At 34.5% G+C, this 19,696-nt stretch overlaps 1 protein-coding gene across 9 annotated transcripts in view; it reads left to right on the forward strand.

Annotated features, from left to right (window-relative positions):
- CSNK1G3 (casein kinase 1 gamma 3) overlaps positions 1–19,696 on the forward strand; it is a 126,876-nt gene that overhangs the window by 43,723 nt on the left and 63,457 nt on the right. For all 9 annotated transcript variants that reach the window (XM_081231417.1, XM_081231418.1, XM_081231414.1 and 6 more), the window contains exons 3-4: positions 2,490–2,530; positions 13,029–13,098. In XM_081231417.1, the coding sequence (XP_081087543.1) occupies positions 2,490–2,530; positions 13,029–13,098 (111 nt within the window). The remainder of the gene's footprint in view (positions 1–2,489; positions 2,531–13,028; positions 13,099–19,696) is intronic.

The raw sequence follows: 19,696 nt of genomic DNA on the forward strand, positions 1-19,696 counted from the left end.
AGATTCTTTTCCCATATAAGTTATTACAGAGTATTGAGTAGAGTTCCCTGTGCTATACAGAGGGTCCTTGTTGATTATCTATGTTATATATAGTAGTGTGTCTATCCCAACCTCCTAACCTCCTTATATTTTTATTTTATATAAATCTTAGGCCTCATAATGGTCTAAATAGCGACGAGTAGCATGGTGGTCTTAAAATAGTGAATCAAACAACTACATATATTGACTTGATAGAAAATAAAATGATAAGAAAACTTACTAGAGGTATGACATAAGAGAGTGAAAAGCCAGATTGCATACAATACTAGAAAATGATAACATCGCTTTGCAGATCCTTCAGTGAACACAGTCATCCCTGCCACACCTAAAACCAAAAGCTTACCAAGCTATAGCAAATAAAAAGAAGCAGCTAGTAACTCACAACAGTCATCCAGAGCATTAATTGTCAATTCTTTGGCTAATTTAGATACAACAGCTTGCGCTCTAATGCTGTCTTTGTCAGATTTATCATGCAATATTAGAAGTTGGAGGCAAAAGAACAATCAAGCTCTTCCTATCCCCCATAAAGAAATGGTTACGTGATTCCTGATGAGTGTAAGTTTCTTGAAAATGGTGAAAATTTTTGCTATTTGATAGTGGAGAACATTATGGAGACAGAATTTTTGTATTTGGTACAGAATCTGGCTTAGATGATTTGGTAAAACATAAAGACTGGTCATGTGATGGAACATTTAAATGTAGTCTAGAGATTTACTACCAGTTACATAGGTTACATATATTGATAATAAATAGGATCATCCCTTGATTGTTCATTTTATTTCCAGGGATATCTGTGGAGACTTAGAGTTAGTTTTTTTATGTTGTAGAGAACTTAGGTCCAACATGAGATTCTGAATCCTTAATGATTAACTTTGACAAAGGAAGTATCACCTTTTCTCAGATATACCATAATACAACTATAATCATGAATCTATACACGTTTTAAATGTATTCAGATATTTTTTGTATTTTCATTTTGACAGTAGAATCTTTAAAATATTTTATTACTAGTTTTTCATGTGTCCTTTTTAATGTTCATTTTTAATTTTATTTTCATTGTTTTATCTTTTCCAGCAAAATTGCCTCATGGGCAATTAGCTGTGCTGTGAAACTGCTTGTGGCAAAGATTCTTTTGGTGAAAATACTGCTCACTGTGGCAGCATATCCAAGACTGAAATTTTGTCTAGAAGTTTTACTGCTATTTATTAGCTGTTGTATAAAACGAAGTTAGGAGTATGATGTTGGAAAAATCACGTGTGTGAAAGTTGATGATTACCTATTTTGTGTTAAGTAGCCAGTGTGACCAGGGCCAGTTACTATCACAGTTAAAAACAACAACGATCAGTGTTCTGTTTTTCTTACTATAAAAATAGTACATGCTTATTGAAAGAATGCTGGAAATCCAGAAATCAAATATTGTTCTATTTTTTATTCTATGAACTGTACTTGTAAAGAAACACATTAATTTCTGTATCAGATTTTCTTCATATGCTTAATTCTCCATAGGATTTTACTTGAACTACAGATGTTGACCCCTTGGAATTTTCTAGATTATTTTCAACTTGCTGGTGCCAGTGATTACTGTAATTCATTTGAATTCTTTACATATTAATTATATTAAATCTTTATTCTGATTTGTCTTTCACCTGTTCTTTGTATATAATAGTTTTTTTCAACTTACAAAAGTTTAAAATATTTTAAGCTATCAAATCTGTATAAAATCTTCTGATCTTTTAATCTTTTTCCATTTATTTTTAATGCTCAAAAAGGCTTCTATATACTGGCCTGATAAATATTTTTTCTTGTTTTATGGCTTATATCTAACTCTTAAAATACCTGGAATTTAATTTGGTTATAAGGCAAGTTCTTAATAACCCTTCTTCCCCTCAGAGTAATTAACTAGTTTGTCAAAGCCAATTATTGAATAATACTTTTAAAATTTTATTTTATTTTAAAGGTATTCCAGATTTTTTTCTATATATTTGATCTATTTACTAGATTACATATGAGCCCTATTAAGATCACATCCCATAATAATGAAGGATTTAAAATGAGGTGGTGATGGAGAAAGGAATTTTGTACTCCTGTTTCTATATAGGGTTCTAGTTTTGAATTTAGCATGTGTTTGCCTACTGATTACTTTGTAAGTTGTATGCAGTATTCCAACAAAATAAGAATTTTTCTTTTTTTTTAATAACTGGACTAAAGTATTTATTAGTATTACTTTCTACTCTGAATCCAGGTGAAATACTAAATATGTTATGGAGTTGATCATAAATTTTAATATGTCCTTGTTATTGAGACTTCTGCTAAATAGTTGGAAGCAAAAACCTATGTTTCATTTAAATGTGTTATGTGCTTCCCCTGACCCCCCAGAGTACAGTTTTACACAATGTATCTTTAAAAATTCATTGCTGGTAGAATCTGACATTTTTCTTTTTTTTTTCAAGGGAAAAATTTATATACAAATGAATATGTGGCAATTAAACTGGTAAGTTCATGTTTCTTATTTTTCTTTAATTACTTTCTTGTTATTTCTTTAATGATTAAGTTGCATTTTCACTACTTTTTTTTCATATCATTTTAACTTGAGTGTTTATTGGGAAAGTGGTAAGTGTAACTGACCTTTTGTTATTAAGCTCCTAGCATCATCATGCCCCTCAAGTGTATGATAACGTATATATAAGATATCTGTGTCTTTGTGTGTTACAAAAACTTAATCCCTTTACTTTGGCAGCATTATAGAACTGAATTTAAAAATTTTTGAATTTAAGGAAGCTGGCGTATTGGCATTTTTTATTAGATAAAAGTTAGAATGCAAGATTTTTCTTCCTGATTCAAGCACTTGGACAAAGGTGTCCTTAGTATTCAGGATTACATTATTTGAAAATGTATTTGAGGTACCTTCCAACATCTCTTTTTCTGTTGATGTTTTGATATTTGGTAAAACTTGGCTATTGTTTGACCTTCAAGGATTCAGGAATTCTTGATGTTGGTGGATAGCCAGGCAAGCAAACTCCGCTGGGACTGTTTTGAAGTCCCAAATGTGCCTGGTATGATAGCTATAAGGCAGCTTTTTTTTTGAATAGTTGGGATCTGAGAATTTTTTTAAGATATAACTTTCTGCTGGCATATCTGTTCTATCTGGTTTGCCAGCCATGTTTCCTTGAGGTTGAGCATGGCTTGGTTTTCCCAGCCTGCCTGCCAGTCTCAATCTTGTCTCTGCCAATATAACCACTGTTATTAGGGTAATGTGACTTTAATATAGAAGGAGAGACTATTTGAGGAAGAGGCAAGTGGGAGAAATAAAAAAAAAAAAACTTTGGGGATGAGATAGAAAACGGTGCTACTTAATTTTAAGTATCCTGTGAGTGTAAGCCAAGTTTCACTGCAACAAATGCTGTTTACTTTTACTGGGAAATAAAAATGCACAGAAGGGTTGTGGTGCCACCAGGAGAGACTGGCTGGCTGACATATGAGCGGGCACTGGCATTTACCTGGCATGAGTTCACCTAGGTTTAAATTCTGGTCCTTGACTTTATGACAGAAAGTCTGGTTAGGTTGTCTTATTAAGATTGTCACTGTTAACCAGAAGTGGATTCACAGTATTAATCAATTCATGCAATCAGTCAAGCTCTCAGAGGTGTAAATATTTAGGAAGAGTTAATTTCTAACTTACAGTGAAATATTTTACTATTATGGGTCCAGAATGCCCACATCAGTATAAATAATGTTTTCTTTCTGTAGGCTGATATACATAGAATGCTAAGTTAAAATTACAAGGTTCCCTCCTGAGTGTGAAATCAGGACGCGGGGAGTTAGTTTGTGTGAATCACAATAGGGAGGCCCAGGATGCAGGGAATGGGCACTGCTGACTTTTTCTTTGGATTTCTTTCTTTTCGCATGTTCTAGGCCAGTGGTCTGGGATCTAGATGTTGTACGGTGTGGGGAGTTGGGGTGGCACACAAGGATGGAAGTGTGGCAGCACCCATATTCTGTGTTATTGATGGCCCGTAGTGAGTAGCTTCAGATATCTATCAGCTATTTAACTGATGTTAGGGCAAATAAACCGTTGTGTCAAAATAGGAGCCCCTCTAGGCTGACCTTTACTTGTCCATTTCAGTCATTAACTGGTGACCCTTAGGTCCTGTTATTTTCAGATTTGGAACTTGTTTACCCTGTTGACATCTTTGATGCCTTAGTAAACATGTATTATGTCATCTTTTAGCCTTCTTATGTATACACACATAAGTCACATTTTTTTAGTTTACCTTCATGCCATATCACTATCCCCTTATTTTTCTTCTTTTTTTTGGTGGGCAGACATTCTTTCTCTGCTCTGATTTATCCCTTTTTAAAGCACAGTGATCAGGACTACATATAATAATTGTGGTTATTCAGTATTCTTTGGGAGAACTGGGAATATTTTTGGATCTCTTTGTGGTATTTTGAGGTTGAAGTATGGTATAGAGTCATGCTTGCCTCAGATTCATCCAAAAAATATATTGGCAGGGCAGAAAATTTTTCACATAAACTGTTGGACCGTGGTTTGGTACTTAGTTTACTAAATGTGTGTGTGTGTGTGTGTGTGTGTGTGTGTGTGTATTATATATACATAAAGTGTCCTTATATATATTTTTGTATCTTATGTTTGTATCTATTGTCTCTGTTTATAGACGATAATATAATTTTGTTCAGAACTTGCCTAAAAAGTAACCACTTGAAAATGTTATGTCTGTATACCTTCAGTGCTATCTTATTTTTGTACGTTGGTACAAATAAAGGCATTACTTGTTGACAGTGGTGTTCAGAGAGCAAACTTCAGTGACTACTTTTAGCTCTGTTATCTCCTATAAAGGTTTTCACATTTATTTAATGTTACCCTAGTTCATATTTATAGTTTGTCTCAAGTTTGTTTAATTTGTTAAATTTGACCTCAGCTACCACCCTCATATCTTGTTGTTTGTAGTTATATAGTAACCCGTTGTTCATGAATAATGAAAAATTCATCCTGTGGTGAGGTGACTTTTGTTATATGGTGGCACAATAAAATTTTACTGCTAGTAAAGTATTGGAATCAAGTTGAACTGACTCAACTAAGTTAGATCTGGGTTTCTGTTTTTACCTAGGGAATATTAGTGACTGAATAAGTTATGTATTTAATTTTACTTGTGATTGCCTGAGTGGGCATCTTTCATTATATCTTATGGTTATATACTTTTATATAGTTAACTGAAGAATTCCACTATGTGGAAGGAGCTATTTTAAGTCATATATATGTATATATAAACAAAATGAGAAAGAATATTCTATCCCTCTTTCGTAGATGAGGGAATTGAAAAGTACAAAAAGATTAAGTAACTTGCCAAAGTCTCTACAACAGCTAGTAAGTAGTGAATTTAGGATTCAAACGCAATACAATTTAGTTTCAGTGCCTGTGCTTCTAACTAGAGTTCTACCCTACCATTCTGCCTCTCAAGAACTAAGCTGATTGTTTTCTCTTATAATAATCTTTATGATTATAATTGTTCCACTGGGATTTTACAGGTTCTTTATCTGAAGTCTTTGTCGTTGGTTTTTTCATTATGATATATCTTAGTATAAATATTTTAGTTATTCTGTTTGGGATTCACATTCCTCTTGAATCTCTGGTTTATCTTTCATCAGTTCTTGCATTTATTTCTTCAGTTATTGCCTCTGCTCACTTTTCTCTCGAGACACTTGTCAAATGTATATTAGACCTTCTCATTATATTGTCCAGATCTCTAATCTTTTTCCTATATTTTCTATTTTTCCTCCTTCATAATGCATTTTGTATACTTTATATACATGCAGTCTACAAAATTTTCTCATTCTTTAGACATTTTTCTATCTCCCAGTTTCCAAATTATCTTTTCTGTTGTGTTAATATGTTGGTAGATTAGTTTTAAATTTTGTTATTGTAGTTTTTTGTACTTCTTGAAGTTTTGTTGGTTCTGTTTAAATTTTGTTACCTTGCTGTACTTTCCTGTTGAATCTTGTTCAATTTTCCTGTGTTATTACTCTGTTATAGTTTTGTTTCCTGCAAATATTTTCACACATTTATTATTTCTTATATGTTAAATCTATTTTGCTTCTGTTTATGTTCTCTGTGTGTGTGTGTGTGTTGGTGTGTGTGTGTAAAAATCTCAAAAACATTATGTTGAAGGAAAAAAGGCAGACACATACATATAAAACATACATTGTATAATGTCATTTGTATGAAATCCAACTACGGACAAAACAAATCCAAAGGTGCTAGAAGTCCAAAAGTGATTATCTCTGAGAGAAGGGTGATGGAAATGCTCTAAACTTTAGAGGCTAAAGGTTTCTTGAGATGGTGGTTGCAGGGATATATACAATTTACAAAGCTCATGGGCCTAATACTTAGGAACTGTGTGTTTTATTGTAAGCTGTACTCCAGCTAAAAATTAAAAAAAAAATATATTGTTGTTACTATCAGAATTTTCCTATCTCTGTCTTTGTTCTTTCTTACTTTTCTGTAATTTCTTACTTTTCTTTACATTAGAAATATATAGTTTAGAGGTGAATTCCTGGGAACAGGAGAAATAGAATCAGGGCCACCATTCTAGTCATGAATGTTCACAGTATACTCTTCTTCAGGGACAAAGAGTCAAACACAGATTTCCCTAATGCTTAATCTAATAGCCACTTAACCTTGTGTACATTTATGGCATTAATTTATTTTACGCTGCGCTTAAACTTGACTATCTGGATTTAACCTTAGGGAGACAAAGATGACTAATAGAGTATTACATTATAGAAGAGTTGAGAGTCCCTCCCATCAGGAAACCTGCACAAGCCTCTTAGATAGCCTCATCCATCAGAGGACAGACAGCAGAAGCAAGAAGAACTACAATCCTGCAGCCTGTGGAACAAAAACCACATTCACAGAAGGATAGACAAGATGAAAAGGCAGAGGGCTATGTACCAGATGAAGGAACAAGATAAACCCCCAGGAAAATAACTAAATGAAGTGGAGATAGGCAACCTTCCAAAAAAAGAATTCAGAATAATGATAGTGAGGATGATCCAGGACTTTGGAAAAAGAATGGAGGCAAAGATAGAGAAGATGCAAGAAATGTTTAACAAAGACCTAGAAGAATTAAAGAACAAACAAACAGAGATTAACAATACAATAGCTGAAATGAAAACTACACTAAAAGGAATCAATAGCAGAATAACTGAGGCAGAAGAATGGATAAGTGACCTGGAAGACAGATTGGTGGAATTCACTGCTGCAGAGCAGAATAAAGAAAAAAGAACGAAAAGAAATGAAGACAGCCTAAGAGACCTCTGGGACAACATTAAACACAACAACATTCGCATTATAGGAGTTGCAGAAGGAGAAGAGAGAGAGAAAGGACCCGAGAAAATATTTGAAGAGATTATAGTCAAAAACTTCCCTAACATGGGAAAGGAAATAGCCACCCAAGTCCAGGAAGTGCAGAGTCCCATACAGGATAAACCCAAAGAGAAACATGCTGAGACACATAGTAATCAAACTGGCAAAAATTAAAGACAAAAATTATTGAAAGCAGCAAAGGAAAAATGACAAATAACGTACAAGGGAACTCCCATAAGGTTAACTGATATCTCAGCAGAAACTGTACAAGCCAGAAGGGAGTGGCATGATATACTTAAAGTGATGAAAGGGAAGAACCTACAACCAAGACTACTCTACCCGGCAAGGATCTCATTCAGATTCGATGGAGAAATCAAAAGCTTTACAGACAAGCAAAAGCTAAAGGATTCAGCACCTCCAAATCAGCTCTACAACAAATGCTAAAGAAACTTCTATAAGTGGGAAACACAAGGGAAGAAAAAGACCTACAAAAACAAACCCAAAACAATTAAGAAAATGGTCATAGGAACATACATATCGATAATTACCTTAAACGTGAATGGTTTAAATGCTCCAACCAAAAGAAACAGGCTTGCTGAATGGATACAAAAACAAGACCCATATATATGCTGTCTACAAGAGACCCACTTCAGACCTAGGGACACATACAGACTGAAAGTGAGGGGATGGAAAATGATGTTCCATGCAAATGGAAATCAAAAGAAAGCTGGAGTAGCAATACTCATATCAGATAAAATACACTTGAAAACCAAGAATGTTACAAGAGACAAGGAAGGACACTTCATAATGATCAAGGGATCAATCCAAGAAGGAGATATAACAATTATAAATATATATGCACCCAACATAGGAGCACCTCAATACATAAGGCAACTGCTAACAGCTGTAAAAGAGGAAATCGACAGTAACACAGTAATAGTGGGGGACTTTAACACCTCACGTACACCAATGGACAGATCATCCAAAATGAAAATAAATAAGGAAATAGAAGCTTTAAATGACACAATAGACCAGATAGATCTAATTGATATTTACAGGACATTCCACCCCAAAACAGCAGATTACACTTTCTTCTCAAGTGCGCACAGAACATTCTCCTGGATAGATCACATCTTCGGTCACAAATCAAACCACAGTAAATTTAAGAAAATTGAAATCATATCAAGCATCTTTTCTGACCACAATGCTATGAGTTTAGAAATGAATTACAGGGGAAAAAACATAAAAAACACAAACACATGGAGGCTAAACACTACGTTACTAAATAACCAAGAGATCTCTGAAAAAATCAAAGAGGAAATCAAACAGTACCTAGAGACAAATGACAGTGAAAACACGACAATCCAAAACCTATGGGATGCAGCAAAAGCAGTTATAAGAGGGAAGTATATAGCTATACAAGCCTACCTCAAGAAACAAGAGAAATCTCAAATAATCTAACCTTACACCTAAAGGAACTAGAAAGAGAAGAACAAACAAAACCCAAAGTTAGCAAAAGGAAAGAAATCATAAAGATCAGAGAAGTAATAAATGAAATAGAAACAAAGAAAACAATAGCAAAGATCAATAAAAGTAAAAGCTGGTTCTTTGAGAAGATAAACAAAATTGATAAGCCATTAGCCACACTCATCAAGAAAAAGAGGGAGAGGACTCAAATCAATAAAATTAGAAATGAAAAAGGAGAAGTGACACCAGACACCACAGAAATACAAAGCATCCTAAGACACTACTACAAGGAACTCTATGCCAATAAAATGGACAACCTAGAAGAAATGGACAAATTCTTAGAAAGGTATAACCTTCCAAGGCTGAACCAGGAGGAAATAGAAAATATAAACAGACCAATCACAAGTAATGAAATAGAAACTGTGATTAAAGATCTTCCAACAAACAAAATTCCAGGACCAGATGGCTTCACAGGTGAATTCTATCAAACATTTAGAGAAGAGCTAACACCCATCATTCTCAAGCTCTTCCAAAATATTTCGGAGGAAGGAACAGTCCCAAACTCATTCTATGAGGCCACCATCACCCTGAAACCAAAACCAGACAAAGATACTACGAAAAAAGAAAATTACAGACCAATATCACTGATGAATATATATGCAAAAATCCTCAACAAAATACTAGCAAACAGAATCCAACAGCACATTAAAAGGATCATACACCATGACCAAGTGGGATTTATCCCAGGGATGCAAGGATTCTTCAATATATTCAAATCAATGTGATACACCATATTAACAAATTGAAGAATAAAAACCATATGATCATCTCAATAGATGCAGAGAAAGCTTTTGACAACATTCAACACCCCTTTATGATAAAAACTCTCCAGAAAGTGGGCATAGAGGGAACCTACCTCAACATAATAAAGGCCATATATGACAGACCCACAGCAAACATCATTCTCAATGGTGAAGAACTGAAAACATTTCCTCTACGATCAGGAACAGGAAAAGGATGTCCCCTCTCACCACTATTATTCAACATAGCTTTGGAAATCCTAGCCTTGGCAGTCAGAGAAGAAAAAGAAATAAAAAGAATTCAAATTGGAAAAGAAGAAGTAAAACTGTCACTGTTTGCAGATGACATGCTACTATACATAGAGAATCCTAAAGATGCCATCAGGAAACTACTAGAGCTAATCAGTGAATTTGATAAAGTTGCAGGATACAAAATAAATGCACAGAAATCTGTGGCATTCCTATACACTAATGATGAAAAATCTGAAAGAGAAATTAAGGAAACACTCCCATTTACCATTGCAACAAAAAGAATAAAATACCTAGGAATAAACATACCTAGGGAGACAAAAGACCTGTATGCAGAAAACTATAAGACACTGATGAAAGAAATTAAAGATGATACCAACAGGTGGAGAGATATACCATGTTCTTGGATTGGAAGAATCAATATTGTGAAAATGACTATACTACCCAAAGCAATCTACAGATTCAATGCAATCCCTATCAAATTACCAATGGCATTTTTTATGGAACTAGAACAAAAAATCTTAAAATTTGTATGGAGACACAAAAGACCCCGAATAGCCAAAGCAGTCTTGAGGGAAAAAAATGGAGCTGGAGGAATCAGACTCCCTGACTTCAGACTATACTACAAAGCTACAGTAATCAAGACAATATGGTACTGGCAGAACAGAAACATAGATCAATGGAACAGGTAGAAAGCTCAGAGGTAGACCTACGCACCTATGGTCAACTAATCTATGACAAAGGAGGCAAGGATATACAATGGAGAAAAGACAGTCTCTTCAATAAGTGGTGCTGGGAAAACTGGAGAGCTACATGTAAAAGAATGAAGCACTCTCTAACACCATACAGAAAAATAAACTCAAAATGGATTTGAGACCTAAATGTAAGACCAGACACTATAGAAGTCTTAGAGGAAAACATAGGAAGAACACTCTTTGACATAAATCACAGCAAGATCTTTTTTGATCCACCTCCTAGAGAAATGGAAATAAAAACAAAAATAAACAAATGGGACCTAATGAAACTTAAAAGCTTTTGCATAGCAAAGGAAACCATAAAGAAGACGAAAAGACAACCCTCAGAATGGGAGAAAATATTTGCAAACGAATCAACGGACAAAGGATTAATCTCCCAAATATATAAACAGCTCATGCAGCTCGATATTAAAAAAACAAACAACCCAATCCAAAAATGGGCAGAAAACCTAAGTAGACATTTCTCCAAAGAAGACGTACAGATGGCCAAGAAGCACATGAAAAGCTGCTCAGCATCACTAATTATTAGAGAAATGCAAATCAAAACTACAGTGAGGTATCACCTCACACCAGTTAGAATGGGCTTCATCAGAAAATGAAGGTTCCTCTTGCACTGTTGGGGGGAATGTAAATTGATACAGCCACTATGGAGAACAGTATGGAGGTTCCTTAAAAAATAAAAATAGAATTGCCATATGATCCAGCAATCCCACTACTGGGCATATACCCTGAGAAAACCATAATTCAAAAGGAGTCATGTACCAATATGTTCATTGCAGCTCTATTTACCAGGACATGTAAGCAACCTAAGCGTCCATCAACAGATGAATGGATAAAGGAGATGTGGCCCATATATACAATGGAATATTACTTAGCCAAAAAAAGGAATGAAACAGTTATTTGTAGTGAGGTGGATGGACCTAGAGACTGTCATACAGAGTGAAGTAAGTCAGAAACAGAAAAATAAATACCGTATGCTAACACATATATATGGAATCTAAAAAAAAAGTAAAAGAAAGTGGTCAGAAGAACCTAGGGGCAAGATGGGAATAAAGATGCAGACCTACTAGAGAATGGACTTGAGGATACGTGGAGGGGGAAGGGTAAGCTGGGACAAAGTTAGACAGTGTCATGGACATATATACAGTACCAAACATAAAATAGGTAGCTAGGGGGAAGGAGCTGCATAGCACAGGGAGATCATCTTGGTGCTTTGTGGCCACCCAGAGGGGTGGGATCGGGAGGGTGGGAGGGAGGGAGATGCAAGAGGAAAGAGATATGGGGATATATGTATATGTATAACTGATTCACTTTGTTATAAAGCAGAAACTGACACACCATTGTAAAGCAATTATACCCTAATAAAGATGTTAAAAAAAAAAAGGCACATGCACCCCAGTGTTCATTGCAGCACTATTTACAATAGCCAGGTCATGGAAGCAACCTAAATGCCCATCAACAGATGAATGGATAAAGAAGAAGTGGTACATATATACAATGGAATATTACTCAGCCATAAAAAGGAACAAAATTGGGTCATTTGTTGAGACGTGGATGGATCTAGAGACTGTCATACAGAGTGAAGTAAGTCAGAAAGAGAAAAACAAATATCATATATTAATGCATATATGTGGAACCTAGAAAAATGGTACGGATGAACCGGTTTTCAGGGTAGAAATTGAGACACAGATACAGAGAATAAACGTATGCACACCAAGGGGGGCAAGCAGCGGGGGGTGGTGGTGGTGGTGTGATGAATTGGGCTGTTGGGATTGACATGTATACACTGATGTGTATTAAATGGATGACTAATGAGAACCTGCTGTATTAAAAAAAAGTGATCAAATGTATTTTATTGGAAAAAAGCAAAAATAGACCATATTTACTGTCTAAAATATATATATATATATTTGATCTTTAATAAAAAAATCAACAGAAATTAAAAATTCACCTTTGACCTTACTCAAACCTAGATCCCTCTCCTGAGTTAACTACTGGTTTATTATGTAGCTTTTAAAGACCTTTTCTAATACATTCATATGCTTCTGAATGTTTGAAATATTAAATATTATTTTGCTTTATTGAGGTGGGTCTTTCCATATGTATGGATACTATATGTATTTGTGGAAATTGCTGAACACAGTTTTACTCTGTCTCAGATTGTATTTTAATCAAGGCAAAACTTTGAGATATTACAAGGAACAATGCTTGGAATACCAAAAAAAAAAAAAAAAAAAAAGAGTTGACACCAAGATTTATAAATTTGGAATTGGGGCCTAGTGATATTTTAATAACTTAAATATTTTTTGTTGATGCTTGTTTTTTTTTAATTAGGAGCCCATGAAATCCAGAGCACCACAACTACATTTGGAATACAGATTCTACAAGCAGTTAGGATCTGGAGGTAAAGTCTTATATTAACTTTTAAATTTGTAATAAAACAGATTGTCATGATAATAACTGTAGTTTCAAAGAATAGTATGTTAAATTTAGTTAATATTAATCACTTCTTAAGGCAATGCTTAGTAGATATTTTCTTACTAGAGTCTTCCCTTTTTATTCTAAATATGACATTTTTGGAGCTTTTTGTGCTGGTACTAATATAAATAGAGAACATTGTAAAAAAAATTAATTTGAGAATATAAGGTGCATATAGTTTCCAGGTGCTTAGCCTTTTTGGTGGTATTATAGTTATTGAAATGACTTATAACATGGTGGTAGGCTGAAAAATGGCTGCATAAAAAATATCCATATCATAATCCCTGGAATCTGTAAATGTTACCTTATAGTAAAGACTTCACAGGTATGATTAAGTTAAGGATCTTGAGATCAGGAGGTTATTCTGGGTTATCTGGGTGGCCCCTAAATGCAGTCACAAATGTCCTTGTAAAAGAGAGTCAGAAGAACCATTAACATACACAGAAGAGGAGAAGGCAAAGTGGCTACAGAGGCCAAGATTGGAGTGATATAGCCATAAGCCAAGGAATGCTGGCAGCCATGAAAACCTGGTATAGGATTGTCCTATAGAACCTCCTTGATTCAGCCTGTTGAAACTGATTTCAAATGTTTGGCCTCCAGAACTGTGAGAAAATAAATTTTTGTTATTTTAAGCCACAGGTGTGTAGTAATTAACAGTGGCTATAGGAAATTAATACAGGTATATTTTTACATAAACTCTAAATCTAAGTGAGAATGGATATTTTGTGCCATTGGAAAAAACTAATGAGAAAATCTCCCATTTTACATTGCATTTACTTTATGTTAACGTTTCTCTCAACTCCACTTTTTCTGTTCACTACTATTCTAACTGTAATGATTTTATACATAGAATTTCTTATCAAGTAGGGATATTTTCTTTCCCCAGATTTAATAAAATGGAATTTTTTCCTGTGTTTTTTTTGTAAGCACATGTTTACATTCTACTTGGTAGAGTTGTACATTTTTAAATACATTATCAATTTTGCTTTCTTTTTTTTTCTAAGAGCATACTTTCCGAATGAGTAGTCATTGTGGGGACAATAAGTTGACATTTTGTAATAATGTTTTTATCATTATAAACGTTCTATAATGCATGTTTAAGTCTGATACAGACAGGCCTCCAGGACTTATCAAAATTACCAGGACTTATCAAAACTTATCAAAATTACCACTGACAACTGAGATGTAAATGACTGGCAAGTGACAGAAAGCCCTAAGAAGCTAAGTGGAAAAAAAAAAAAGGAGTTTATTGACTTATGTATGTACTGTAAATTCAGGGAAAGGACTTAGCTATAAGACATTGCAATAACTGTCATCAGGGACATTCCTGAGTTTGTCTTTATGCTCTCTGCCTTTTTGTGTGTGTGTAAGCTTTTTTCTCTGATTGGCCCTTCTTATGAGATGGCAAAGGTGCTTACCAACAGCCCAGCTTAGCAATTTTAAAAGTATCTGTTAACTAAAAATTTCAGCAAAAGTTCTAGGACTGAATCTTACTGTTTTATTTTGTGTCTAATGATTTAATCACTGAATTTGATTGCCCAGACTTACTCATCACAGGCACTACCTGTGAAGTTCAGCGACTGAGAATGGGGAGAGGTGTTGTCTAATGGGAAATTGAGGTGTTACCAGAAGAAGGAAGATTGGATGCTGGGGAGATGAAAATAAGAAATCTATCTACTTAAGTAGTAAAACTATCATTTGGAAAAATAGGATTGAATACTTTAATTGGATAAGAATGAGTAAGTTAATTTGGAGTTTAGGGAGTCATTGAATTGAATACCATGGTGCACTTACTTTTATTATTATATTCTTTACTTTTTTTAACTTTAAAATTTATGTCAGGGATAGTAATAATAAAGTGGAACATACATCAGTTAGCACTTGAATGCCAAAGGGCTGTTGTGCCCCACGACTCCAGGGACCGCCATTTAGTCTACATATATAAGGGTGCTCCCCTGTACTCCAGGGCATAGCACTTACATCAATTGAAATATGAGTGTTACTGCTTGAAGGTGTGTGCTATGGTGGCTCTGAAACTCTGACAGGTGTGTGTAGTTTTGAGTGTTTCATGTGAATCATGTGAATTTTAGTCACTTGTTAGTGTTTTTATCAATCACGAATTTTAAAAACATTTTTGAGTACTCGTGAGCTTTATAGAAAAACAAGAGTGTTTAATTGTTTTGAGGAGAGACTGATGACTTAAAAATTATTTGATTTTGGAATTGCTACTTGAGAGGATTGTATTTTCAGACTGCTCTTAATCACAAGTGGGGCATTCATAGTAATTTAATCTGTAATTCTTTTATGATATTGTAAGTTTCATTTAAGTAGCAACTTGCTTGTTAGTGTTCTCTTTAAAAATAGATATACTGAGCTTCCCTGGTGGTGCAGTGGTTAAGAATTCACCTGCCAGTGCAGGGGACATGGGTTTGAGCCCTGGTCCGGGAAGATGCCACATGCTGCGGAGCAACTAAGCCCGTGCGCCACAACTACTGAGCCTGCGCTCTGGAGCCTGTGCTCCGCAACAAGAGAAGCCACCACAATGAGCAGCCCGCCCAGCACAACAAAGAGTAGCCCCCGCTCTCAACAACTAAAGAAAGCCCGCGCACAGCAATGAAGACCCAATGCAGCCAAAAATAAATAAAATAAATAAATTTTTTAAATAGATATATTTAATCAATATTCAGAATATATAAAGAAGTCCTAAAACTCAACAACAAAAATACAAACAATCCAACTTTAAAGTGGGCACAGAACTTGAATAGACATTTTTCTAAAGAAGGTAGATATACAAATGACCAATAAGCACATGAAAAGATGCTGAATATCACTAATCATTAGGAAAATGTAAGTCAAAACCACAAAGACATACCACTTCACACGCATTAGGGTGGCTGTTATTAACTAAATAAAAGAAAAGCAAACCGAAAACCAGTAAACAACTAGTGTTGGTGTGAATGTGGAGAAATTGGAATCTTTGTGCATTAGTGGTGGGAATGTGGATTGCTGCAGCTGCTGTGGAAAACAGTACGACTGTTCCTCAAAAAATTAAACATAGAATTACCATTTGATCCAGCAGTTCCACTTCTAATTATATGCATAAAAGAACTGAAAGCAGGGACTTAAACAGATAGTTGTACACCCATGTTCATAGCAGTGTGATTTGCAATAGCCAAAAGGTGGAAACAACTTTGAATGGATGTACAAAGTGTGGTTATATATATAGAAGGGAATATTATTCAGCCCTAAAAGGAAGAAAATTCTGACACGTGCTACAATATAGAGGAACCTTGAGAACGTTACGCTAAATGAAGTAAGCTAGTCACAAAAGGATAAATGCTGTGTGATTCCACTTTTTGAGATACCCAGAGTAGTCAGATTCATAGAGACGGAATGCAGAATGGTGGTTGCCAGGGGCTGAGAGGAGAGGGGAGTGGGAAAATATTTTTTAATGGGTATAGAGTTTCAGTCTGGGATGATGAAAAAGTTCTGGAGGTGGTGGTTGCACAACAATGTGACTATACGTGATGCCACTGAACTGTACATTTAAAAATGGTTAAAATGATAAATTTTCTATTATGTATATTTTGCCACAGCAAAAACAAATTAAAACAGATTTATTTAGAATTTACGGAGATATCTGTGAAATAATATACAGTTTATCTAGTTCTACTCTCTAGATTTTGATTCTCCTGTAAGTCTTTGTCCTTATCTAACCTTCCTGGCAGTATCCCACTTTTCTCTCTTATTTGTTCACTGAATCTGTTACATATATACAGTAGGACTGTACAGCTTTACTGCAGTGTGCATATGAGGGTTGACTCTTTATCTTATTTATAGCTTTCCATAGGATTAGAATATTGTTTTATACCATTATCACTTTCTCTGATAGCAAAAATTTAATGTTTCAAATGGTCTTGTTTTGTAATATCCACTCAGCATTTATTGAGTAAAATGAAGATCTAGATTTGGGAGTCATCAACACATAGGTGGTTTTTAAAGCTAAGGGAATAGATGAGGTCTCCCATAGGAGAGTGTAGAGTGTATCAAGAGAAGAGGAACATAGGCAAAACCATGATGACCACTGCATTGGGTAAGAATAAATTTCACTGTCAGTATCAAAAATCATGACAGCAGTAGCTTAAACAAGTAAAGCAATGTTATGTGAGGAAAAATAAACAAGGAGTCCTGAAGTGGACAATTGTAGGATTGATATGGCTACACAGAAGTAAGGAATCAGGCTCACTCTAGCTTCTTCCTTCTGTTTTTAGTATGTGGCTTTCATTTTTATGATTCTGGATTTTTTTGTAGCAGGAGGGAGGAAGGAAAGGATGAAATTACCATCTATATAAGGATAATTTCCAATTCTTTATCCTGGCATTCATTCTTAAAATCTAGTCATACATGTATGTCCCTACTAGAATCAGAAATTTTATATACCCAGAATTTCTCTCCCTATCTTCTTTCCCCTTACTTTTCCAGTGATTTCTCTCTCTTCCAAAAGACCTGTTTGTTTTTCTGGATTATCTTGTTCCATTAGTGGCTCACCCATTCAAGCTGAAAGTGTTAGTCACCTTTAATTTTGTCTTTTGGGGATAATCATCAAAAAGGTCCGTCAGTTATGTCTCTTAAGAGATCTCGTGACTTCATTCTCTTCTCCCAGTCTTCATTGTCACCTTTTTTTTGAATTGGGCTTCTATTTGTGCATCTCACTTCCTTCTTCCCTTCATTCCTCTTAGAGACTTGTCATTTAGTATAAAGTCCACATTTCTTTCTCTTTCTACTCGACCCACTTTTTAGTTGCACTAAACTTAATGTTCTCTGAATAGATCTTATTATTTTCATATATCTGTATTCTTCTTTCTGGAATGTCTTTCTTTCTCAGTGAATTCTTTCTTCAGTTCCCAGCTAAAGTGTCTCCTCTTTTGCAGTGCATTTTCTGGTATCTGTTTCATTCCAGAAAAAGCTTCTTCTTTGACTTGAAATTATTTTGAATACATCTTCATTTTTCTTTCATCATACCATATTATATTTATATTTGCTTATGTCTCTCTCCTCCATTAAAATTTGAACTCTTTGAGGGCAGTGAGAATCATCTTTTTATCCTTGAAACTGAGCAGAATGATTGACAATTGTAGGCCCTTGGTAAATGGTTGAAATGGTAAATTCTTTAATAAGAATGATAGACTGTTTTCTATCATCAGATGTGAAGTTGCAGTACATAATCTCCAATATTTCCTATAGCTTTTTAGCTTTTGTGATCGTATGTTTAAAGTTTGATATATTAATATTATGTAAAATGATATTATTACATTTTGAGTTTATTCCACTTTTGACAAATAGACATAACCATGTAATTTCAAAAATTTATTTTAATTAATATCATTTGTATCACCCTATGATTAGGTAAATTTAATTTTAGAGATCCAGAAATAGAAGGAAAAAAAGTCAGTGATGAGTAATTTTTAAATGATCAGAAACGATAAACCAAGGGCATATGCAGGTAGTTATTAACTGACTGTACAATTCAGCTGCCTAAAAATAATCACTTTCTAGAGAAGCATAGGTTTTCATTATAAGAATTAATTCAGTTTTTGTTTTATTTACTTGAAAAAAAGTATAGTTGAATTGTTGATATGATACTTCATGAAAATGCATGAGACATAGTTTGCAATGTATGGGGAAAAGTTTTTTGAAGATCTGTGATTCCAAATAATGCTTCTGTGTCTTAAATTATTTCCTTGACATCAGATGGTTTATATAGGCTATATTGACCTAATTTGCAATCATTTATTCCTTGGAATTTCTTTATCAGCTTATACTTCATCACAGAAAGTCAAATAACCTTTTTTTTCCTGTCATAAATTACTATTCTTGGAAGATCTCTAACTATGGAAATGATGTTAAATATACTATTTGAGACCATGCATATGTTAAATTGTTAAATAATTTTTTCTCGAGTGGCTTGCCTTTTTTTTTAAATTTATTTTTAACATCTTTATTGGAGTACCATCCACCTCACTACAAATAACTCAGTTTCATTCCTTTTTATGGCTGAGTCATATTCCATTGTATATATGTGCCACATCTTCTTTATCCATTCATCTGTTGATGGACACTTAGGTTGCTTCCATGTCCTGGCTTTTGTAAATAGAGCTGCAATGAACATTTTGGTACATGACTCTTTTTGAATTATGGTTTTCTCAGGGTATATGCCCAGTAGTGGGATTGCTGGGTCGTATGGTATTTCTATTTGTAGTTTTTTAAGGAACCTCCATACTGTTCTCCATAGTGGCTGTATCAATTTACATTCCCACCAGCAGTGCAAGAGTGTTCCCTTTTCTCCACACCCTCTCCAGCATTTATTGTTTCTAGATTTTTTGATGATGGCCATTCTGACTGGTGTGAGATGATATCTCATTGTAGTTTTGATTTGCATTTCTCTAATGATTAATGATGTTGAGCATTCTTTCATGTGTTTTTTGGCAATCTGTATATTTTATTTGGAGAAATGTCTATTTAGG

This window comes from Mesoplodon bidens (assembly GCF_964165515.1).
Source record: "Mesoplodon bidens genome assembly, chromosome: 4".
In the NCBI taxonomy this organism is placed as follows: Eukaryota; Metazoa; Chordata; class Mammalia; order Artiodactyla; family Ziphiidae; genus Mesoplodon; species Mesoplodon bidens.